The sequence below is a fragment of the Medicago sativa genome, chromosome 7, assembly GCF_051527215.1.
Source record: "Medicago sativa cultivar Bolivia chromosome 7, Bolivia_mono, whole genome shotgun sequence".
NCBI classification, from domain to species: domain Eukaryota; kingdom Viridiplantae; phylum Streptophyta; class Magnoliopsida; order Fabales; family Fabaceae; genus Medicago; species Medicago sativa.
Genome location: NC_140755.1, coordinates 20337500 through 20363573, shown reverse-complemented (window position 1 = coordinate 20363573; position 26074 = coordinate 20337500). Strand labels below are relative to the sequence as shown.

Here is a 26074-nt window from a genome sequence, read left to right as displayed (position 1 = left end):
AATTAAATAAATCAATTGTTGCAACACAATTATTGTATGTTTTAGTTTTTTATTTGTGACATGAAAATGACAGATCCAACATGAACATCAAATGGATCGAAATAACAGTAATTTTTTGGTCAAAAATCAAAATGACACGTAACTAACTTTCTGGTATAATATTATTGACAAAAAGAAAAAACAACTTTTGGTAATTTGATTTTTCAGGTATAATATTATTGTCAATAATACCAAAGATTTGGTTTGAGGGTTTGGATTTCTACTTTTCTATAGAATTTACTATGAGAAGATGGTGCATTGGTTCATGGAAACAAGATCTTTCTATTCTACAAACACTTGTAAAATATTTATATTTACCTTTCTTCAAAAGCACTGATAGAATAGAACGTTTCTTCAGGGTATTATCACAGCTCGAAGTCTAAACTTTCCGTCGAAATACTCCTTCACTATTTAAAATGAATGTTCTTTAAAATACATATTAAAAAGATAATAAAGACAATAGTCCATTTTAATAAATCAATCTTATCAAATATTGACATAGTTTTCACCATTATAGAGTCAAAGATGAATATAATATTTAATAGTAAAAGGTGCATATTATTATTAATTAGATTAAGAAAAAAATAATATATTGTAAATTGTAAAATTACATTCATTTGAATAAAAAATTGGTAGTCTAGAAACATCTATCTTAAAACGCATGAAGTGTTAAATAAAAAAGAATTGCAATGATATTGTAAGAAAAAAAATTAATGATAAAAAAGAATTGATTGAAATGATTGAGTTTATCTTTCTTGTATTTATCATCAATATTATCTTTTATCTTCTTCGCTCCCTTCCATTTTAGTTTTAATGTATCTGCATAATTTTTAAAACTGATTTGGTTGAATAACAAAAAGTAATGTAAGTAGAACTAAATAATAGCCATTCGTTTGTGTGCATGTAAATTATATTTTTGCAAATCAATAGTCGCAATTCAAAATAGTCACAAACATCTGTACATATAATTTTAATCAAAATTAAAATTTCATAAAATAATGTTTCTTTCGTCTCTCTTTTAAAAATAAAAATACTACATTCGTCTCAAAATAAGTGACATAGTTGACTATATACATTATTCACATAACATATTTTGATTATGTTTTTCTACTATTATATAATGACAAATGGTAACATGTAAGATGTTGGATTTATTTCAATAAATATTTTTAAAATATCAAATTTTTATAATTTTCACAAATACAAATTTAAAGATATTCACAATTGAAGATGTGCATTGTCGTGTATGCAATGATACAATGTCACTTATTTTATGACGGTGGGAGTATTATTTATATTTTATACACATTAACATAGTAAAAAACAGATTGATAGATGTTCTTATAATTTGCCTGTCAGCTAGTTATATAAACTAAGTTACTCTCCGTAAAAGTACAGCTCCTATTCAAAGATCAAACTAACACAAATGTTGACCTTTGAGACAAATTCTCAAATTTTTGGCTCATATAACAATCAAATTAGTGAAAAGCTATTTCCAAACTCTTACGAGCTTCAATGGAGAATGGACAAAATAAAAATTCTGTTTTACGTTATAAAAACTTTTTTATTTTTGGTTAATTCAATTGTATTTGGATACAATATCACTTAATATAAAGCCTTCAAGTTTTTAGATCATACTATTTGAATAAGAATAAACTAATATAGAGAGTTAAGATCATAACTTTCAGGCATGACCACTTGAATTCTATCATTCAAATCAAATCAAAGATACTTATGTACAAGCATAGAATCGTGTATATATATGAACTTTCGCTAACTATAAGCAACTAGCAACAAACCCGTGCTAAGCATGGACCCGTGCTCCGCACGGGTTAATTCAAATATGCTTGTTGTTTATTTAGTTAGTTCTTAAAACTTGAATTTTGATATCGTGATGACGGTCGATCCATTAGTTATTCTACACATATGTTCACTTTTCATTTTTTGTAACTTGGTTTCGCGCTCATATATGAGTTCACTGGGTTGCACCCGTGATTAGTGAGTTTTTTTTTAGGGTTGATCAATCTTTTGAAAGTTACTCTCTCTCTCTCTCTCTCTCTCTCTCTCTCTCTCAACTAAATTGGATCTTTTGTTACAAAAGATACAAAAGGGTAAATATATGTTGATGTATCAAAATATTAACATAGGACAAACTTGTATTTTTACATGTCATTAACATTCATAATTAGATAATAAGATAATAGATTGTAAATTGTTTTTTTTTTTTAAAGAGATTGTAAATTGTTTTTAACTCTTTAGATATTTAGAAGTTGAATTATAGGAGAAGTTGTTTTTATTGAGAGTAAGATTAAGTTTGTTTGTTCTTTAAAAAAATATTAAGTTAGTGTTGTTTTATGATTTATCGAGAGAGTTTGTTTTAATTTGTTTTTAAGGGAGAAAAAATAGGGGGAGATTGAAGCAAAAGACACAAAAGGATATAATTTTGATGACGTGTCAAAAAATTTAGAAGGGGTAAGATTGTATTTTTGATAGACATTAAGTTTCATATATAGAGAATAGATTAGCATAAATATGATATGATATGATACGCATTCCATAAAATTGGCATAAAGTTCTTCAAATTTAAGAAGCATTGGATAAATGCTTGCTTACAATATGATTTTGACATTTGAATTATTATGGTTTTTCTTGAAAAACTCAAAGAAGTAAGAAAAGAGAACAGAATTAGCCCCGCATCGGCTGAAAAATGAAGTATTACGGTATTTATAATATTCAAAGTGCCTCCTATAAATTGAGTTTATTACGAGGTTGTATGAGATGTGATGAATGCTAAACGTAGTCATTATTCATACGATCTAGGTAGTAATCTTTTTATATTATATCGTAACAATTTATAAAAATTATTGGTCGTAATTTAGTTACTCTTCTATCTTTTTTACTATCGTTTGACTACGGGTTTATGTTCCAATTCAACTGTTATTTTGATATTTTAAGGGTATGATTTGTTATTTATCCTCTTTCTCAATTACTTTTATTTAAAAAAAAACTAAAGATTGTTATTTTTAAATAATTTTTTTTTTCAAACAATTTTTTTTATAAAACAAAGTTTGTTTTCTTTGTTATATTTGCATTCAAATCTATGTATATAGTATTGATTGAAATCATAGTTGAAGTCTAAACTTTGATTGAAGAAGTTCGAGGAAAGTTAATTTCTTCTTAACTTCTGATTAATGTGAAGTTAGAATAGTTTTATTTTGGGAAACCAGGAGAATGTGAGGTTTTTGGGAGAGACTAATCTTAATTGGAATTGTAGTGGAGTTAGGGATGGCAATTGGACCCAGGCTCGATTGACACCTGCAATGGGTAGAGTAAAACCACGCTTTTATGGCTATGGGCTTGGGTCCGGGTAATTACCCGCAAATTTAAATGGGTATGGGTGCGGGTAAGGGTACTATACTACCCAGCCCCGCAACCGCATATACATATTTATCTAATATAATAAATATTTTATTTATTTTTGGTGTACAATTATTTAATTTATTTAGCTATTTAATTCTAAACCTAAACCTAAACCTAAAAACTAATGCGGTAATCGTTTCATCCTTACCTAAGCTCACGAGCTACAAATTTATGATTTAAATCAATTTGTTATTTATTTTAGCATGCACTTTTTTATATGTATTTTGAATATTTTATTTTAATTTGGAGGAATATTTTGGATGTTTTTTTATTTGGCTAAATACTATGATTTCTAGTATTTTATGAGTTGTTTTAATAAAAAATTGGATCATAGTTTTATTTCAATTGTGATATTTTTTATTGTCTTTTTATAATTAACGTGCGGGTAATGGATACAGGTATGGGCACTTAGATGCTCATAGAGTATGGGGAAGAGCACTAAAGTTGTTACCCACGAGGGTACGAGGTCGGGTACATGCATTTTTTACAAACGCAGGTATGGGGAATGGTACTATAGTACCCTACCCATTTGGTACCCATTGCCATCCCTAAGAAGAGTTCTCTTTATGTAAACATAAGAGAGTCTAATAGACTTGGACCTTTATTTGATCTTTGCTAAGTGGATATGACATTTTAGGCGAACCGGAACACTCAATAAATAGGACAAGTTTCTCCAACAATAACAGTCAAGGCAAGTACTATAAGGTCCCCAACATTCTTTTCTTCCACATACACACAAAAACAGAGCAATAAAACAGAGTTTTGAATAACATTTTCAGCTACCCTTTTGCTTCTTTTGTTCAATTCACGTACAACACACTATGTTCAATCAAGAGAAACACATGCATTGCCAAGTGAACCATCATCATGGAGCTACTGCATGAGAGTAAGAACAATAGTTTTGGCTTCTCATATCAATGGTTCTCTTGTTCCTCTTCTCAAAGATGCTGGTGCTTTGTGGCTTTAGATGATTATAAATTTAATTTCATAGTTAGTCATACTTAATCAATGGCTTATAATGTGTAGGTAACGGGTAACCTCTTTCATATTTCACTTTTGTGTGTTTTTCATGGCATAAGCTGAAGAAATACAAACAAATTGCTGAGTAGTCATTTTTTCTTGCAGAAAATTGCTGAGTAGTCTATATGACAAATCATATCGTATATAAATTAAAAATCCTCAAGGATTTCATCCCTGAAAATGTTAGAAGAAGTGATAGGAAATGGTTGAAATAATGGAATAGAAATCACTATGACTATGATAAACTTACCAAGTGAAAATCATTTATTTGTTATTGTTGGAACATTGGTGTAAAAATGGAAAGAAATTGGAAGGTTGGAAGATTAAACACCAAGTTATTAAATTTTGATCTAATATTGTGTGAATTGAAAAAATAGAGTGTGGGAGTCTCACATAAAATAGAACATACACATTAGTAGTGTTTAAATAGTGGTATTTAATTTTAAATATCTGATAATGATGAAAATAATAATAATAATTATTATTTATTCATGGATATCACTTCTCATAATTTTAGGTTATGTTTGTTGTGATAATATTGAGAATCCAACTGAATTTCCTATCTTTCCTTCGTTATTGGGTTTGTTTCTTTTTGAACTTATCCGATTAGTTTGTTACTTGAGCTGATATGTGGGTTGCTTAATTTTTAAGTTTACTTAATTCTTAAGTTTCTCCAAATTAATTACAAACTCTCCCTATAAAAGGAGAACTTGCCTAGTTCCAAAATCACACCAAAGAGTTTCATTGAGTTGTCGGAAACTCTTTCTCTCTTCTCCCTTTCTTGACTTGTGTTGACGAGTCTTTCTTCTCTTCATCTCATTTTTCTGTCCCATAGGAATTAAGAGTGTTCTTAGGACCGTAGCCCTTTTTCAGTATAATGTTCCTTCGGAATTAAGAATGGTCTTAAAAACATAGTCCCTTCGATAATATAAGTCCCTTCGGAATAAAGAGTACTATTAAGATCATAATCCCTATTTGGAATAACAATGTCCCGTCGGAATTAAGAATGATCTTAACGGTATATAAATATTATTTTAATATTTTTCTGATTGAGGAGAAATTAAAAAATCGAAATGGTAGAATCATCATATTTGAGTGGTCGTAGTGCCATATTGATATTTTGAAGAACTTATAGGTTAGAATGGTGGTAACACCATATTTGAGTGGTCTCAGCACCATAATAGAGTGGTAACAATACCATATCAAAGTGGTTTCAGTATTAAAGAGTGGTCTTAGTACCATATTTGAGGGTGTAAATCTCGAACGGTTCTCTACGGTGCAGTAGTTAACCGCACAGTTGTAGCTGAGCTTGTTTTATCCTGGAGACGGCGTGGTTGATAGTCTGCCTTGCACAATTTTAGGCAGTGCCACGAAAAGTCTTAAAGAGTGCGACCTGGTCGTGACTCAACCTAGTAACAACTTCGGTAGATAATAGAATTTGGAAATCCAAATACAACAGTTTGGAAATCCAAAAACAACAATTTTAAGACGTTTCTTTATGTTGTCTACCGAAGAAGTTACTTATTGAGATTGAGTTGTCCCTAAGTACAAAAAGGATAAATTAAGTTATAGAAATACATCTTTTGACTGAAATGATGAAGTGTTTGTTGTTACAAGAACTCTAAGAAATTCACATATGCGACTTTGAAATTTATTTTCAAAAATCAGAACCGCACTGTGAATAAATAACTTTAACTGTTAAGAGATTAGAACAGACAAGTGTTGTTCCATCATCCTTAATTTTCCACTTGATTCTTGACAATTGACAAAGACATATTTATCATAACAAACTGTTGAAAACAGGTGATCGGAATGGGATGAAAAATAATTGTCAAGTATTGGAAATTATTTGTACGGTGTTGTGGCAAATTATGCTAAGGTTCTAATTTGAAAATTGAGTGTATGATAGAAGCATCTTCTGCCCATGTTATAAGAATCTCGTGCCTTCTCTTCCAAAGCTCAGCACATGAACCAAGTTTTTGGTAAATTAATGTAGCAACGTACACTTACGCCATCAATTATTTGCTAGAGCACCAATTTTGGTAAACGGAGATAAACCCGAGCACTCAGTTATTTTAGGATTGTGATTCTATAAGAACAGATCTAATGACTTATATTCCATGCACTCTTGTGGAAAAGATTGCACATTTAATGATATGTTCAAAATTAAAATTCTCCTTCTATTTTATTAGTTGTGTGATTTTAATATTTGACATATCAAAATTTATCATGTGAACAAGTGTTTAATTTTAAACTTGAGTAACTTGAACTTAATTCCAACGTTATATGATTAGACAATTTTATTTATTGCAGTCAAGATATATGAACCAAAAGTTTATATAAATCAAAATTTAGAGAATATGAATCTCTAAACTTAATAAATTATTATATGTGCGAACTTGGAGGCACATAAACTAGAAATGATAAACTGACATTTTATCATATTTATTGATGACTGTGAATTTTGGAAAATAAAATTGATATGTTTGATATGTTCAATTTTTATAACGAAAATTGAAATTTATAGAGTACCCAAGTCTAAGAACAAAAATTCTAATTAAGAAATTTTTGAAGAAAACACAACCCAACTTGTCTTATTGTTGAATTTGGGATTGTCTGGACTATATTTGGATTCTGGACCCCAAGAGAGTTGAACTCACTAGTAGAGCATGTGAATGTGTACTCATTGAGTATGCTATAAATAACGAAACATATAGGTTTTATGACCTAAATGCTAAAGTGATCATAAAATAAAACGATGTTGATTTCTATGTAAATATTTACCCCTTTAAATAAAGAATAGTGGGGGCATTAGCAGAGGCGCTAGCGGGAACACGACATTAGTTGAGGCAAAATAACTTTCCTTTAAAAATTAAGAACTAGTGGGGGCACTATATCTGATCACATTTCAGTAATCAGAAATAGTTATGAAAACATCGTACGAGATGTTATTGAACCTCGAGGAGGTAAGAAAGCTAGAATTGGTAAAGAGTATGAACTTTGTTTATATATTGGAAGAAGATCCATTAAGCCTTATAAAGCTATATCCTTAATGGATGCTGAATTATGGCAAGAAGCAATAAACGATGAAATGGATTCTCTAGAGTCTAACAAAACATGACACTTGATTGAGTTGCCTTATAGTTGCAAAACCAATCGGTTGTATTTAGATTTTGGAAAATGAAACTAAAACCTGATGAGACGGTTGATGAATACAAGGCTCTCCTTGTAGTCAAAGGTTTTAGAAAAAGAGAAAAATATAGACCGCTTCGATAGTCATTCACCATTCACTAGAATCATATCCATAAGAGTACTAGTCCCTTTAGCTGCCGTTCATAACTCGATAGTACTCTAAATGGATATGAAAGTTGCATTTTTTATGGTGAACTATAAGAAGAAATCTATATTGAACAACCTGAAAATTTTTGCGATTCATGGACAAGAAAACAAGGTATATCAGTTAGATAATTCTTTGTGAGGTCTAAAATAAACTCTTAAGAAATGACATGAAAAATTTGACATTCTAATGCTATCGAATGAGTATAAAGTGAATGAAAGTGACAAATAATATTTGCACGATCATATGTCTCTATGAAGACGACTTGCTCATATTTGGTTTAAAAATTCATGTTATGAATTATGTGAAATCATTGTTTATCAACAACATTGATAAGAAAGACCTAGACAAAGGTGAAATAATTCTTAGATTCAAGATTACTAGATAAAAAAAAGAGAACCTTTTTTGATGAAACTCACAAAGTTGAGAAAATCTTAAGGAAATGTAATTATTTAACCGTAAACTTGCAATCATATATTATGATCTAAGTGTAAGAACACCTGAGATGGGGTTAGAAAAACAGAATATGCGAGCATCATTGACAGTACTTAGGTATGCCACTGAATGTATTAGACCCGACATTGCCGATGTCGTGAAACTCTTGTGCAAGTTTACTAGTAGACGGATGAGAAGCATTGTCATGCTATAGAAAGAGTCATGATATGCCTTAAGAAGACTATGACTCTAGGATTACTTCATTAGGAGTAATCTATTGTACTTAAATTGTACAAGATATAAAATTGAACATCTTTCAAATGAGTATTTAGCTACCAGTGACTGCACATTGAGCATCACTAGAGGAGTTGTTTGTTAAAACAAATGATATTGAATCAGTCCACTATGGAATGTATCTGGGATGAGAACACTAGAGAAAATTAGTGAAGATGCATGTTGATAATTATCCAATACGTTTCCGATACGTCCCAGATACGCGAAGGATACGTCTGTGTGGTCCGATAACTTGGTTGTTCCTTTTGGTAGGCGGGAAGCTGTTGGGACATTTCAACGAATATCCTAGATGAGGGTGCTGTGTCAGTAAGCCCTATCAATATAGAGGCGTCTGCTTCTTCTCAAGCTAGACCCTCGGAGATTATGGGTAGCAACAATGATCAACAGATGAAGCTAAATGATGGGAGGTGGTCATTCCCCGTGTCATACCTACTACATCAGTTAGAGCTGTGGATCCAGACAAGTTGAAAGCTTGGGTAGATACTCCAGTGCTTACTCCTATCCTGCAACCTATAACTACCAATTATGCTAGTTTAACAAGTGACAAGCTCCCTTCAAGCCAAACCTTGGTTTCTGCTGCCAAATCCTCTCTACACTATGCTGCAACCTTAAAGAGTGTGCAGATTCTTTCCAAATTTTGGGGGGATGAAATAGAAGAGGAGGTGGAAGACACTCTCAAACATGACAATGCAGAATCCAACATATCAGACTTTGAGCAGCATTATCCATGTCTCTCAGAGAGCAATAAGGCAGAGATAAAGAAGAAGAAACAGGTAAAAAAAGAGAAGCCGACTAGCTTTAACTCAGCCGGAATGAGGACTTGTGCCCAAAAGAGTACCTGCAAAGCTGCCTTGGCAGATACGGGATAGTTGGTTCAGATGTAAGAGAATAACTAGGAATATCAATATTTTTGTTTAAATTTTCATAGAGAGGATAGTTTTGTAGCAGTTGTATTAGCCTACAATGGTCATAATCTTGATTTTTGAAAATTTTTCGTATCGGCGTATCGGTGCAGTATCATATTTTATATCCGGGCTCCACAGATAGTAACTCATACTATTAAGTGGCTCCCACCATCATTAATTATTTTATACGTTTTTTCAAACTTTTTTGTTTTTATCGCAACAAATGGAAGAAATGGAGAAGTTAACAAATGGAGAGGATTCTTTTTTTTTTTTTGAACAAATCAAAATGAGATTTCCATATAACCACGGTGATGCATCCTGCACAAGGTGTGCAAAAGGAGAACCACCGGCAAATTTACAAAGTCACATAATCCTTAAAGAAAGAGCACAAACAACACAGTAAAATAAATGATAGCTAAACTCCCATAAAGAGTAGCGGATGTCGCCACCGGTCTGTATAGTTGTAAGTGAATGAAGCCTGCTTTGATTTTAGCCAGAGAAACGAATTTAGTTTAACTTTTTCTGTTAGAGTAGCAGAAGTAGAGACCATGTTTTGAAATATACGGTTGTTCCTTTCCTTCCAAATAACCCAAATAGTAGCAAACCAAATTTCCCTCAGAAATAAATGAGAAGCTCGAGGCAAACCTGCCATCAAAGTAAACTACATAAAATGCTGTCGAAGATCAACCAAAGTAACAGAAGAGATACCTAACCAGTTCCAAACATTGGACCAACTTCACAATAATTGTCACAGCTAAGAAACAAATGTGATGTTGTTTCATTACTGTCACACCCAGCTGCTCCACGCGTGATATCATTAGCATGAAGAACACCCCGCCGTACTAAATTATCTTTCGTCGGCAGTCTATTGCGAAGGAGTCGCCAAACCAAGAGAGACACCTTTGAAGGGATATGCCTGTGGCATACGTCATCCACAAAATTCCTATCCACCATGTCACCTGAATGTGTGATAAACAGATATGTGTCCCGCACCGAGTAAACATGAATAGGATCTAACAACCACCTCCAATAGTCACTGACAGTATCCTGCAAAACAATGTTATGTAATAGAAAAGAACACTCCCTAACACTCTCCTCCTCCCACGCTAACAGACGGCGTCTCCACACCCACTCCCCTGTTATACCCTAATTTTGGACCTAAAAATACTTGCTCAAAATATTTTTCCATCTTTGATATATGTCTATTGCCAATTTGCTATTATTTTACACTGACATTTTACTCTGCTTTATCTCTCAATTTAGCTTTAAAAATCTTTTCAACTGTGTATTTGTCTATGTTTTCTTGCATTCCAAGTCATCCAAAAACATCTTTCTTGCATTTCAAGTCATGTGATGTGTCTCTGATCAATTGCATCTTTCTCTGCATCTCATTTCAATGTTATTTGCAAAATTCATGAAAAAGGGTATTTTAGTCATTTCCTGCCTCCAAATTCATTTTAGTCCTTGAAAATTGTTTGAGTCTTTACAAATGGTTTGAATAAGTCCTTGTTTCAATCTCATGTTAAAGTCTATTTCAAAAATTGCATTTGAGTCATTTTTAGTCAGTTTAGCCCCTAAGGGCATTTCAGTCTTTTCCTGTGTTAAAACTCTGTTTAATCTCTAAAAATTGTCTCTGAGTCTTTTAATTTGCTTGTATAAACTCTTGCTTTAATTCCCTGATAGAAAACCAGTATAAAATTGCATTTGAGTCATTTTGAGTCGTTTCAGTCCCTAGGGGCATTTTGGTCATTTCACGTGAAATTTTGACAGAGAGAGGTTACTTTGAAGTACCTCATTTAAGTAGTTGGTTCATTTTAGTCCTTTTTGTGTTTTTTATTTTTGTTTCACTTTAAGTTTTTTTTCAATTACCAATTTTAATTCATTTTTAATTTTACTTTTTAGTCCTTTTTGCATATTAGTCCTTCGAAGTTTTGAAAATTGCATTCAGGTCCTTATTGTTTAAAACTTGTGTTTTTAGTCCTTTTTCTAAAAATTACAGAATAGTCCCTTTTCATTTCAGCCCTCAAAATTTCGCAAGTTTTCATTTTTTAAGTCCTTTCACTTAAATTGCAGATTAGTCCTTTTAATTTGCAGATTAGTCCTTTAGGTTTTCATAATTTGCAGATTGGTCCCAAAGTCAAGTCCAGTGTCCAATTCAACGGGGCAAGCACCTATTGGCTATCAAATACACATGTCAAGCTATAAAAGGATCCAATCATCACAATCACCATTAAAAATGCCAACTCATTACAATCACAGAAACAGAATCACACATTCTCTCTCTTGGCAGTTACGATAAAAAACAAAAGAAACCCAGAAATTCATCCCCAATTCATCAAACCCTAAATTTCTAGAACAAGGAATTGGATCGAATTGAAGCAAATTCGTTGCAGTTCTCAGAGATTCGAGTTCGAATCTTCATCATTGAACTGGAGGAACTGCAATCCAACCACAAATTCAAAAGAATTGTGCGATCACAGTTCAGAGAGGTGAGAAGAAGAGAGATCGAAGCAGAATCACATCAGTGAAGAAGAAGAAGAGAATAACTGATTTATTTTCAGTTCAAGAACTCACCAGAAGCATTCGCAAGGATCTTTTCTTCGAATCTCCGAATTAAAACCAGGTATTCCTCCAAACTCCTTCGTTTTTCATCGCAAAATCTCAACGAAGATCCACAAACACAAATAAACAGTGAATCGTAGAAGAACTTTGAAAAGATTCGAAAAAGTTTGAAACGAAACCCTAAAAATGTAAATCTTCAAAGATTCACCGTTTATTTTGTAAATCCAAGCTCATAATCATAATCAGTGAAGAAAATAGTGTAGATTAGGGTTTCCTTTCAAGAAGTTACGAAAAGTTTTGAAAACCTAAAAACCGTAAGATTCAAGCGTAGATCTGTTCACATCTAGGCCTCATTTCGAAAAATAAGTTTCAGAATCATGAAAAGGAAGCAAAGACGAACACAACGGTGTAAAGATTTTCAGAAAAGATGTTCAGGTGCGGCGGCGCCACCGGCGAGCCACCGCACCTCTTCCGTTTGTGTTCGTCGGAGAAGACGACGGAAAGGAAGAGAGAAGTGAGAGCTTCTCTCACTAGGATGAGAGAAAAGAGAGAAAGAGAAGTGGGAAATGGCCTTGGACCGGCCTCTTGAGCTTTTAAAGGAGCATGAACCAGTCCGGTTCACCTGAACCAGTCTGGTTCACTCCTGGACCTTGTGTTTGCACCGTCTGATCTAGGGTTTTAGGAACTGGATCAATCCAACGTCCCTGATACGTTTGGATGATCCAGGATCCACTTTCCCTTGGGCCTGGGCTCTTTTCTTGTGCAGGCTTTACATTCTTATGTTTTTCTTGCTATCTCTACGCTGCCTAATACTTTTTACACCTCTGTCTCATTAAAAAACCCTTAAAAATGCTTAAAGATTGTTCAAATCATTTTCTTGATATTTTTTGATGAATCTTGATGTATTTATATGTTAAGTATTCATCAAAAATGAGAAAATATTTTGTTCTTTTGTTGATTCATTTCTTTTCCATTTCTTGTCAAAAAATCTTGTTAAAATCTCTAAAATCTTGTGAATTTTCTTGCAATCATACTTGATGTTTAATACTAGTTTCCTATGAATTTTTGATATGAAAAATGGATATAAAAACATAGGCGATCTTGCTTGTGATGTTTTGGTGCCTTTTGTCAACATTTGTGAAGTTTTCTTTGCATAATTTGATTCCAATACTTGATCTCATAATGATTGATACTTGATGAATCAATTTTGTGATATGTTTGTCCCTGGTTTAGTGTATTTGGTGCTGTTTGTGATATATGATAACTAGTTTCTTATATGGCAAGTTACTTGAATTTTAACATGTGATTGAGTGCAAAATAGACCTAAGAATGTACCATAACTTTTTGGCTTGAGATTCTCTTGTAACTCTCACATTAGGGCTGAGCTTAAAACTCTTTGGAAAATGTCATAATGTGAGGGTTATGAGTCTTTTGCTTGCTTGGGATTTTGGTATTTTGTTAGGTGTACTTTGTCACTTTTTCTTGCCATTTTACCATGTTATTATGCCTTTTTCCTTGCCTATTTTCTTATCATCCTATGCCTATTGTCACTAACCACTTTGTTCATTGTTTCATAAGCATCCCTCATCATCTTCACTTCATTCCCCATTTCCTTCCTATTGCACTTTGTTTTGGCTTTAATTCATTTTATGTGAGACTAAGTTCTCACAAAGGGAAGTAGTTTGTATTTAGGCAAATGATGTAAAGGACAATGGACACTAATGATGTACACCGACACAAGCACCGACACATGCACACACATCACATGGTTACTTTAGATGTATGCTTAGGGAATGCATATTTAGATGTATGCTTAGGAATCGCGATACTTAGAAAAATTCTCTTTTCCAAAAAAATATGAACAACATCACTCAAATGATTTTCTAAATAAACCCTGGGGTCCAAATTCCCATTGATTTTCCCTTTCTTTTTTAAATAAAACCTTAATGAATTTTAATCATACTTTGACTTTCTTTTGCAAAATAACTAATTCAACCTCACAATTTCACAATCTTATGCCCTTGAGGCCTCTCTCTCATTCTTCAAAATTCCAATTTTCAAACTTAAAATCAATCAACAAAAACAAAAACATTTTTGGAAGAGAACTACGGTGGATTTGATCCCTTAAAAGGGTACGTAGGCAAGGAAACAATATTCCTTCAATTCAAATAAAATAAAAATTCAAACATCTTCTTCTCCCTCCAATTCTCACTTAGAAAACTCTTAGGTGTAAATATTATTTTTTCAAATAGCATTTAAAAACAAAGCGCGCGCGTAGAAAGTAAAGACGGTTCCTATAGGATACTATAGCCGTTATGGGTGCCTAACACCTTCCCGTAGCAAAAACAACTCCCGGACCTCGATTCTCAAAGGGTTTTGCTTATTTTTTCCCTTCCCAAGAAAAAATGAGATATCAAAGGTTAAAAGGTTCAAACGTAATCAATGTTTGACACCCGAAAAACCAAGATAAAACAGTTGGCGACTTCACTGGGGAGATTCGAGAGTTACGCCTAGTCTTTATTTCCACGCTTGCGCTTTTGCTTTTACTTGCTTCTTTTTGCTTTCTTATGTGAATAAATGTTTAAATCCTTGCAAACGTGTGGGGTGAGAATATCAAAAGTCTTACACCCGGGCTGAGTGAACTTAGGATTTAGGGGGGATATAATCGACAATTCATTTCGAGGGTTGCCTCGTGTATTGGATTATGCGATCAATCCCACGTAGCTGAGGCATTTTGGGGGTGATGTTGTCGGCGCGTGTTGTCGCGTTTAGGCACTTTACTTCTAATTGTTCTATGACGCTATGAACCGTAGATAACCGAACCCATCCATGGCCATTTTCTAGGATGTAGTGCGGAGGCTAGACCGAGTGTTGTCTCGAGTTTTAGTCGTCACGCGATACTACGCTCAAGTTAGACCTTCTTACGGATAATCATGGAGCGAGTGTTCGTCTCGTGGCACCGTGATATACGTCGGAGAGGTTGCGACTTGGGAACTTTTTAGAACCCGGTTACTATTATCCAAAGCCCTAGATTCACCGGACACCGTGTCCACCCATAACTCCTTGACCTTGAATTTTAACCCACCATGTTTTCTCCGTACTTGAATGTGATCATGCATACATGCATAAACTTTTTTCCATGCATTTATCGAAGGGCTTAGACGAATTGAATTTGTAAACATTGTAGGAATGAAGAAGACTAAGTCCTACAAGTTCAAGGAAGTGGATTTGGCTAGTTTGAGAGATTTGGCACTCAAGATCGAGGATCCGACTGGTTTCCGAAATCGTTACGGGGCCTTACTTACTCTTCTCTAGACTAAAGTGGATGAGAAGCTTGTGCACACTCTAGTGCAATTCTATGATCGGGACTATCGGTGCTTCACTTTTCCCGACTTTCAGTTAGTGCCCACACTCGAGGCTTATTCTTGCTTGATGGATCTATCTATTGCTGAGGGGGTACCCTTCGCGGGACTTGAGAATCCTCCTACTCCATTGGTTATTGCTAAAGACCTTTATCTCAAGACCACCGATGTCTCCAAGAATCTTGTCGCTAAGGCTCACATCCGAGGGTTCACTTTGGAGTATCTACTTGAGAAAGCCAACCTCAAAACCACTTGTCAGGACACTCTTGAGGCTATTCTTGCACTCCTCATCTATGGGCTTATTCTCTTTCCGAATCTTGATGGCTTCGTGGATATGAATGCTAGCTGACACATACCATGCTATTCACGATCGATCCGGCAAGGGTCGTGGATACATCCTTTGCTGCGTACCTCTCCTCTATAGGTGGTTTATTTCGCACCTCCCGAAGTCTTTCCATGATAATCCAGAGAATTGGAATATTTCACAGAGGATCATGGCTCTCACCCCTAATGAAGTGGTTTGGCTCACTCCCGCTGCTAGAGTCAAGGAAATCATCTTCGGTGGTGGGAAGTTTCTTAATGTATGTAACAGCCCGGTGGGCCCCTCGCAAGGCAAGGCACTGCACCCCCCGCACTGCACTGTTACTCACAAGCTTAATCACTAGCCCCCTCACCATACTAGTGTTTTTGCCTCCCGTGGGAATCGAACCTAGTACCTGGGGATAAGTACTACTTCAATGCATTCCCACTACCAATTGAGCTAGTAGCTCAATTGGTAGTGGGAATGCATTGAAGTAGTACTTATCCCCAGGTACTAGGTTCGATTCCCACGGGAGGCAAAAAACTAGTATGGTGAGGGGGCTAGTGATTAAGCTTGTGAGTAACAGTGTAGTGCGGGGGGTGCAGTGCCTTGCCTTGCAAGGGGCCCACCGGGCTGTTATAATGTACCTCTTCTTGGTACCCGGGGTGGAATCAACTACAACCCGGAGCTCGCCTTGCGACAATTTGGTTTCCCGATGAAAGAGAAGCCCATCAATTTTACTTCATCTCCTTACTTCTTCCATTACTCCAATGCACCCACAGGAATAAGAGAAGATTTCATAGAAGCTTGGTCTAAGCTTCGGAAGAAAGAGGTGAATCATATGGGTGTAAGGTCCGGTGTTGCTCATGAGGCCTATACGCAGTGGGTGATAAACCAAGCTGAGAAGATTGGTATGCCTTACCCCGCCATGAGATATGTGTCTGCATCTATTCCAACCATGCCTTTGCCTCTACTCTCGCCTACTCAAGAGATGTATCAGGAGCACCTAGCTATGGAGAGCCGAGAGAAGCATCAGTGGAAGACTAGATACTATGAGGCTGAGAATTTGATCATGACTTTGGATGGAAAAGATGAACAGAAGACTCATGAGGTGTTGACATTGAAGAAAGAGTTGGCTAAAGCTAGGAAGGAAATTGAAGAAAAGGATAAGTTGCTTATGAGGGACTCCAAGAGGGCTAGAGGTGCCCGTAACTTCTATGCCCGATACTGCAGCTATGAGTCTGGGTCTGAGTCTGAGGATGATCCTTCCACTTCCTATGCTTGAGGATTTCTGTTTCCTGTTGTTATTTCCAGTTGTTATTGATGTTTTACATTTCAAAGTCTATCCCTTGGCTTAGTATTTCAAAGGGAATTATTTTGTAAGACTCTGTGATGTTTGATTGTTTTGTCTAATTTTGATGTTTCAATCATTTAGTAATGTTTACAAGTTTCTAATTTGTCTAAAACCCTTCGATAACACAAAAAAGAGTCTTTTTGCATATGCATTAACACATCTCATGCATCATGTGCATTCATTGGTCACAAAAGACTTCTCTCGTGCTCATTGCCTCCTGGTTCTTCTTCCGCAGTCTGAAAAGTGGCTCGTGCTCGTAAGGTTTACCAACCAGATAGAGTTCATCAGACAAGATTTTACAGGAGAAGAAACATGGCTAACTTTGAAGAAGAAAATGCTCAGCTCCGTGCCGAATTGGCTGCTATGAAAGAAGACTTGGCCAAGGCTCATGACGCTATGTCCACTATGATGGCTGCACAAGAGCAACCAGCCACATCTGTCCCAGCTTCTACTGAAGTGATTCCATCTATCCCACTATCTACTGTGATGTCTGATGCTCGGTTTGTTATGCCCAATGGACGCCCTTATGGACTCTCAGCTTTCTATGCTTCTAATACTGCGGCTAGTATTTCTGGTATTGGCAATCAAGGACAGATTCCTGTGACAACTTTTACTCCTACGTCTACCTCTATGCCTCAAGTGACTACTGCTGTTACCGATCCTATTGTACACACTGTACAACAGGTAATCGATGTTGACACTCCGCGTGGACAGGACCCTATAATGGAGGCTATGAGAAAACAGTTAAGAGAGCTAGCCGGAGAACTCCGTGAGGTCAAAGCTAGCCGTGGGAACGGTGTTTCTGCTAAGGCTCGTGATCTATGCCCAGTATCCCGATTTGAGGTTCCTAAGAAGTTCAAAGTGCCAGATTTTGACAAATACAATGGAACTTCTTGTCCACATAGCCATGTCATTCGGTACGTTCGAAACATGGCCAACTACGTAGAGAATGATGCGCTGATGATCCACTGCTTCCAGGATAGCTTGATGGAAGATGCGGCAGACTGATACACTGGTTTGATCAAAGACAATATCCATACTTTTGAGGAACTTGCTGCTGCTTTTGAAAATCATTATGAGTTTAACACCCGCTTGAAGCCAAATAGGGATTCTCTTAAGTCTTTGTCTCAGAATTCGGATGAAACCTTCCGTGAATATGCTCAGAGGTGGAGAGGGGCAGCTGCCCGTGTTTCTCCTCGGTTGATGAGGAAAAACTGACACATACATTCCTGAAAACTCTGAAGAAGGAATATGTTGAAAGGATGATAGTCTCTGCTCCGAATAATTTCTTCGATATGGTTACTATGGGAACTCGTCTAGAGGAGGCTGTCAGAGAAGGCATCATTGTTCTTGAAAAGGGGGAATCTTCAGCTAGTGCACCTAAGAAGTATGGTAATGGCCACCATAAGAAGAAAGATTCCGAAGTAGGGATGGTATCTGGTAACCAGCCTACAGCTGCTGCTCAGTTACCTTTGCCTTACCAATACATGCAGTACTCTCAACATCCTTTCTTCCCACAATTCTACCAGCAATATCCTCTGCCACCGGGTCAACCGCCAGTGCCCGTTAATGCCATTGCTCAACAAGTACAACAGCAGCCTCCTGCTCAACAGCAAGTGCAGCAACAACAGGGTCCTCGGCCCAAGACTTATTTCCCACCAATACCAATGCGGTATGCTGATCTGCTCCCAACTCTACTTGCTAAGGGCCACTGCATCACCAGACCAGGCAAGCCCCCGCCTACACCATTGCCTCCCAGGTTCCGACAGGATCTCACATGTGAATTCCATCAAGGCGCTCAAGGCCACGATGTTGAGGGTTGCTACGCTCTGAAATATGTGGTAAAAGATCTGATAGACAGAGGACGGTTGACTTTTGAAAATAGTGTTCCTCATGTTCTTGACAATCCACTTCCAAACCATGCTGCCGTTGACATGATCGAGGCTTTCGAAGGAGTTCGTGTTCCTAGAGAGGCTCCCACTTTAGATGTCCGTAATGTTGCTACCCCTTTGATGCCACTACATGTCAAACTTTGCCAGGCTTCTTTGTTTAATCACGATCACGCTTCTTGTTCAAAATGTCTGCAAAATCCTATGGGTTGTTGTATGGTGCAAGGTGACATACAAAGTTTAATGGATGATAAGCACTTGATTGCCAGTGACATTTGTGTGATTGTGCCAGTGTTTCATGATTCTCCCACTGAAAGTATGTCCCAGACAAGGAATGTCGAACCCTTAGTGATTAGATTACCTGGTCCGGTATCTTATGCCTCTACAAACGCAATCCCTTACAAGTATGATGCAACCATGATTGAGAATGGAGTGGAAGTGCCTCTAGTATCCCCAGCTACGGTTGATAATGTTGCTGGTGAAATTACTGCTCTGAGAAGCGGAAAAGTCCGTCCACCTTTGTTCCAAAAGAAGGTAGTTACACATGTTGCTACAATAACTCCACCAGTTGCTCCTCCTATTGACAAGAACACCGGCCCATCAGGCCAGTCCATTGAAGAGTCTAATTTGGACGAAATTCTGAGGCTTATTAAAAAGAGCGATTACAAGATTGTTGAACAGCTGCTGCAAACTCCGTCAAAAATATCCATCTTGTCTCTGCTTTTGAGCTCAGAAGCTCACAGGAAAGTGTTAATGAAAGTGCTGGAACAAGCCTATGTTGACCATGAAGTCTCCGTGGATCAGTTCAATGGAATAGTGGGTAACATTACTGCTTGCAATAACTTGGGGTTTGGTGACGATGAGCTCCCCGAAGCAGGGAAGCACCACAATTTGGCTTTGCATATCTCAGTGCACTGCAAGTCTGACATGATATCCAATGTGCTGGTGGACACTGGATCGTCCTTAAATGTAATGCCTGAGTCTACACTGATACAGTTGAGTCATCATGGACTCTCTCTAAGGGGAAGTAGCTATTTGGTTAAGGCTTTCGATGGATCTCGTAAGGATGTTCTTGGAGAGGTAGATCTACCAATTACCATTGGTCCTGAGACATTCCAGATCACTTTTCAGGTCATGGACATCAATGCTTCTTACAGTTGTCTCCTCGGAAGACCATGGATTCACGATGCTGGGGCAGTAACTTCTACTCTGCACCAGAAGCTCAAGTTTGTGAGGAATGGTAAGCTTGTCACTGTACATGGTGAAGAAGCATATCTGGTTAGCCAAGTGTCATCTTTCTCTTGTGTTGAAGGAGGGTCCGCTGAAGGGACATCATTTCAAGGCTTGACTGTTGAAGGTGCGGAACCCCGGAGAGCTGGTGCTAGTATGGCTTCATTGAAAGACGCCCAGAAAGCTATTCAAGAAGGGCAAGCTGCTGGCTGGGGCAAAGTGATACAGATTTTGGAGAATAAGCGTAAAGAGGGCCTTGGGTTCTCCCCAACTTCCGGCGTCTCGACAGGAACTTTCTATAGTGCTGGGTTTATCAATGCTATTGCTGAAGATGCTGCTGAAAGTAGTTATGTGCCTATATTTGTTGTACCAGGAGGCACCGTGAGAAATTGGGAGGCCATTGATGTTCCTTTTGTCATGCATGCTTCCATGTAATGTGTCTTGTTGCTCATGTTTTTCTTCGTTTTCAAAATAACAATCATCTCGCTCTGCCCAAGGCGAAAGTGATATCCTTGTAAGAGCATGTTTGTTTCGGCATTGCCGTTATCAATAAAAGTTGCCGTCTTTCTCACGACTCTTTGTTTTCTACTTTTTAGTACCTTTTTCTTGGAAATAATGGTAATGCCAGAAAAAACCAAAACATCTGTATTTTCTTATTAATTTCAAAAATCAGCATGAAAAACATTTTTCTAAAATCTGTTGGAACAAAATGTGTTTAACAATGAACCTTAAAGAGTTTTGATGATAACAAGGTATTAAAAATTGTAAATTGGACTAGCTAATATTTGTTCAAGTGTACAGGACCATAATTATAAAGTCACATCATCATTGGTTCTGAATGAGCAAATAAAGAGCAAAAGAAAATGAAGCTTAGATGATTCTGAAGGCAAAGCGCTCCTGAAGTCAAGCTGCTCCTGAAGAAATAGCGCTCCTGAAGTAAAGCTGCTCCTGAAGAATAGTGCTTCTGAAGACAAGAGGTCCAGAAGCCACATCATCAGAAGCTGCGTCATCAGAAGCTGCAGAAGTCATATCATCAGAAGCTGCCTCATCAGAAGCTATTTCACCAGAAGCTGAATCTCAACTGGATTTGCAAAAGATTCAAGAATTGAAGAATTATCAATGCAAAAGCTGTCCATTGGATTCGAAAACACAAACAAAGGATTAGTGGAATTTTGCAACGGTCATTTCAAAGATGTTTGAAGGCTTGTGCTTGCATTTTGGACGAAAGCGTTGACATTGTACTTTGTACGAATTGTACAACCACGTTCTCCACTACTCTGTTTTGTGTCCACGCTTCAAGACAAGAAAACAGCTCCAGAATACGGTCTCGCCTGCATATATGTTCCTTTGGATAAGGAATGGATTTCAAATTGGTTCTTCATAGGACAACAACCAAATCAGGCAAAAGATCATTGGTGAAAGATCAAGCTTCAACTAACGACTCTTTGGTGTGCTGGCAATTTCATAACGTCTCTTTCACACCTCTATATAAAGGAGTGAAGACCTAGAGAATTGGTAATGCAAGAACGCTAAACGAAAGACTCACAAGATTTTCACAAGTACCAAACCTCTGCTGAAATTGTTCTGCATTCACTTAGAATTTCTGTGTCTCAAAGTCATATCTTAGAAATTCTTAAGTTCATTGAGTCTGTATCTGATTTGTTTGTGAGCACCTCTGATTGTATATCAAGTGTTCAACCTTAAACAATTTTCTGTGTAATTTTGTTTAGTTAGGAAGTCTCTTGCAGTTGTGCTTGAGCAGGAAGTCTCTTGATTGTGTTCTTGAGCAAAGGAAGTCTCTAGCTTGTGTGCTTGAGCAAAGGAAGTCTCTTGCTTGTGTGCTTGAGCATTTGTAATCAGATATTACTCATAGTGAAATCTCCTTGGAAGTGCAAGGGGGACTGGACTACTTCCGGATTGTGGAAGGAACCAGTATAATTGCTTTGTGTCGTTCTTCTTCTCTCTCTCTGTTTTATTCCGCTGCATTTAGATTCTGATTATCACTTCAGAAGCTGTCTCACCTAGCTTCTGATCAGTGTGTTCAGTTTTTAGGAGAAACGAAGAATTTTTCAAAACACAATTCAACCCCCCTTCTTGTGTTTTTCTCACCTTCAATTGGTATCTAGAGCCTTGGTCTGTTGTGTAACACTTAACCGTGCAACAGTCAAAGATCTGAGAAAAACATGTCTACTCCTCCTCCTACTGGTTCTAGTGATACTAGCTATAAACATGTCTCACATGATTATAGTGATAGTAAGAAAACTAGTGTTGGAAAAGTTCCAAAGTTCAATGGAGATGCTGAAGAGTTCTCTTGGTGGAAGACCAACTTTTACAGTTACATCATGAGCCTGGATGAAGAATTATGGGATATTCTGGAAGATGGTGTTGGTGATTTAGTCCTTGATGAAGAAGGAGCTGCTGTGGATAGAAAGAAACATACTCCAGAACTGAGGAAACTTTACAAGAAGCATCATATTATCAGAGGAGCCCTTGTCACTGCCATACCCAAAGCAGAGTATATGAAGATGAGTGACAAATCCACTGCTAAAGCTATGTTTGCTTCTCTCTGTTCAAATTATGAAGGGAGCAAGAAGGTCAAAGAAGCAAAGGCTCTCCTGCTTGTACATCAGTATGAGTTATTCAAGATGAAGGATGATGAAACTATTGAGGAGATGTACTCAAGGTTTCAAACCTTAGTTTCTGGGCTACAGATTCTAAAGAAGAGCTATGTTGCTTCTGATCATGTAAGCAAGATACTCAGAAGCTTACCTGCCAGATGGAGACCAAAAGTGACTGCCATTGAGGAAGCTAAAGATTTAAACACTTTAAGTGTCGAAGATCTTGTTAGTTCTCTCAAAGTTCATGAGTTAAGTCTTAATGAACATGAGTCTACTAAGAAGAGTAAATCAATAGCTCTTCCATCCAAAGGCAAGTCATCAAAAGCTCTCAAAGTAGTTGAATCTGAAGAGGAAGAACAGTCAAGTTCAGATTCTGAACCAGATGCTGCTGAAATGGCCATGCTCTCAAACAGACTTCAATATCTGGCCAAGAAGAACAGAAAGTTTCTCTCCAGAAGGGGTAACTCCAGAAGCTCAAAGAAAGAAGATCAGAAGGGATGCTTCAACTGTAAGAAGCCTGGACACTTCATTGCTGAATGCCCTGATCTTCAAAGAGAAAAGTCAAAGGACAAGTCAAAGAGGTCTACATTCAAACCAAGCAAATTCAAGAAGCAGATTAAGCAGAGTTTAATGGCAACCTGGGATGATTTGGGTAGTGAATCTGGATCTGATAAAGAGGAAGCTTATGAAGATGCAAAGGTAGCTGTTGGGTTGGTAGCAACAGCAACTTCAGAAGCTGGATCAGATTCAGACTCAGAAGATGAAAACGAGGTATATTCCAAAATTCCCAGAGATGAACTTGTTGAGTCACTTAAAGAACTTCTTACACACTTTGAAGTAAGAACCAATGAGTTGAAGGATTTAAAAGAAAAATATGCTGATTTGGTACAACAGCAAAAATCAACTCTATTGGATCTGAAAGCTTCTGAACAAGGGCTTAGGGGCTTTGACTTCATGTGTAAAACATATGAAGATCAGCTCAGGTTCTTATGTCAGAAGCTACAAGAAAAGTGTAATGGAAAACCTTTAAGTAATCATGAAATTGCTCTTGAAGATTTCATTATATCTGGCATTGACAGAAGCAGAGTAGCTTCTATGATTTATAGCATTTACAAGAACAATGGCAGAGGAATTGGTTTTCCAGAGGTGAAACTTGAGAAAACCAATCTAAAGTCTTGTTGTGAATGCATCAAGGAAGGTCTGAAAACATTCTTTGTACCAGAAGGGGCTGAGTTGGAAACTGTTGTTCAATCAGAACCTGAAGCTTCTAGTTCTAAGGCTAAGATTATTTCAAAGCCAAAGAACTCTAAGTCAAAGGCTATGATCAAATCTGATTCCAAGACTTCAAAGGTTAGGATCCTGAAAAGATCAGAACCTATTCCTCAGAGTCTGGTGAAACCAAAATCTGGGGTTCTGAAGTCTAAGTTTCAGAAGAAGACAGTTACTGCTTCTGAAGTACCAAAACCTAAGGTGATGGTTAATCAGAAGCAACCCAACTCACAGCACAAGGTACAAGAAGTGAAGAGTAAAGCCTTAAGTACTAACCTTCCAGGACCCATAGAACAATGGGTACCTAAATCTAAAAATGTCAATGATGCAGGTATGTCTAAGAGCAGTGCCAAAGCAAAGATCATGGTACCTAGACAGCGGTTGCTCAAGACACATGACAGGAGACAAGTCCATGTTCCTCAGCCTAACAATGAAAGAGGGAGGAAATGTGAAATTTGGAGGCAACCAGTCAGGCAAGATCATAGGTACAGGAACTATTGGTAATTCCTCTACCTCAATTAATAATGTATGGTTGGTAGATGGTCTTGAACATAACCTTTTGAGCATTAGTCAATTTTGTGATAATGGTTATGATGTGCTTTTTGAAAAACCCAACTGTACAGTAATCAACAAGGAAGACAAATCCATTGTGTTCAAGGGAAAAAGAGTTGACAATGTCTATAAAATCAATTTTTCTGAACTGGCTGATCAGAAGGTGATTTGCCTACTATCAGTGAATGATAAGAAATGGATGTGGCACAGAAGGTTGGGACATGCTAACTGGAGGTTAATCTCTAAGCTTAGTAAGTTACAACTTGTGAAAGGGCTACCAGACATTGACTATCATTCAGATGCACTCTGTGGTGCATGTCAGAGAGGGAAAATTGTGAAATCATCTTTTAAAACCAAAGACATTGTTTCAACCTCCAGACCTTTAGAATTACTCCATATTGATTTATTTGGACCAGTGAGTACTGCATCCCTATATGGAAGTAGATATGGATTAGTCATTGTTGATGATTACAGCAGATGGACTTGGGTGAAATTCATAAAGAGTAAAGATGTTGCGTGTGATGTATTCAGTAGCTTCTGCACTCAAATTCAATCTGAAAAAGAATCAAAAATTTTGAAAGTCAGAAGTGATCATGGTGGAGAATTTGAAAATGAGCCATTTGAAGCTTTTTGTGAAAAACATGGAATTTTCCATGAGTTCTCTTCTCCTAGAACACCACAACAAAATGGGGTTGTAGAGAGAAAGAATAGAACTTTACAAGAAATGGCCAGAACCATGATTCATGAAAACAATTTACCAAAACATTTTTGGGCAGAAGCAGTGAATACAGCATGCTATGTTCAGAACAGGATCTATATTAGACCTATTTTGGAGAAAACAGCATATGAACTCTTTAAAGGAAGAAAACCCAATATCTCTTACTTTCATCAATTTGGATGTACATGTTACATTCTGAACAACAAGCTCTACCTAAAGAAATTTGATGCCAAGGCCCAAAGGGGAATCTTTTTAGGTTACTCTGAAAGGTCAAAGGCATACAGAGTGTATAATTCAGAAACACTTTGTGTTGAAGAATCTATGCACGTTAAATTTGATGACAAGGAGCTTGGAGATAAAACTTCAAAGCAAGGTGAAAGTTCTGCAGAGATACAGGTTCCTGAAGCTACTCCAGAACCTGATCAGATAACTGAGTCTGAAGATAGTCCAGAAGCTGAACCCACATCAGAAGCACAAGATGAAGCTGCTTCTGATGAAGCACAAGATGGCTCACATCAAGCAGATCCTCCCAGAAACACATTCAAACACAAGTCTTCACATCCTGAGGAGCTAATCATTGGAAACAAAGATAGTCCAAGAAGAACAAGATCACATTTCAGACAAGAGGAGTCAATGATTGGACTAATCTCAATGATTGAACCTACAACAGTTGATGAAGCACTTTTAGATGATGGATGGATCCTAGCTATGCAAGAAGAGTTGAATCAATTTCAAAGAAATGATGTGTGGGATCTGGTACCCAAACCTC

General features: G+C 36.8%; 1 protein-coding gene across 1 annotated transcript in view; it reads right to left on the bottom strand.

Annotated features, from left to right (window-relative positions):
* Nucleotides 1–10158: 10158 nt before the first annotated feature.
* Nucleotides 10159–26074, bottom strand: part of LOC146904921 (uncharacterized) — a 32975-nt gene continuing 17059 nt past the window's right edge. Inside the window, exon 3 of the mRNA XM_085728394.1 lies at nucleotides 10159–10497. Within this exon, the coding sequence (XP_085584520.1) occupies nucleotides 10159–10497 (339 nt within the window). The remainder of the gene's footprint in view (nucleotides 10498–26074) is intronic.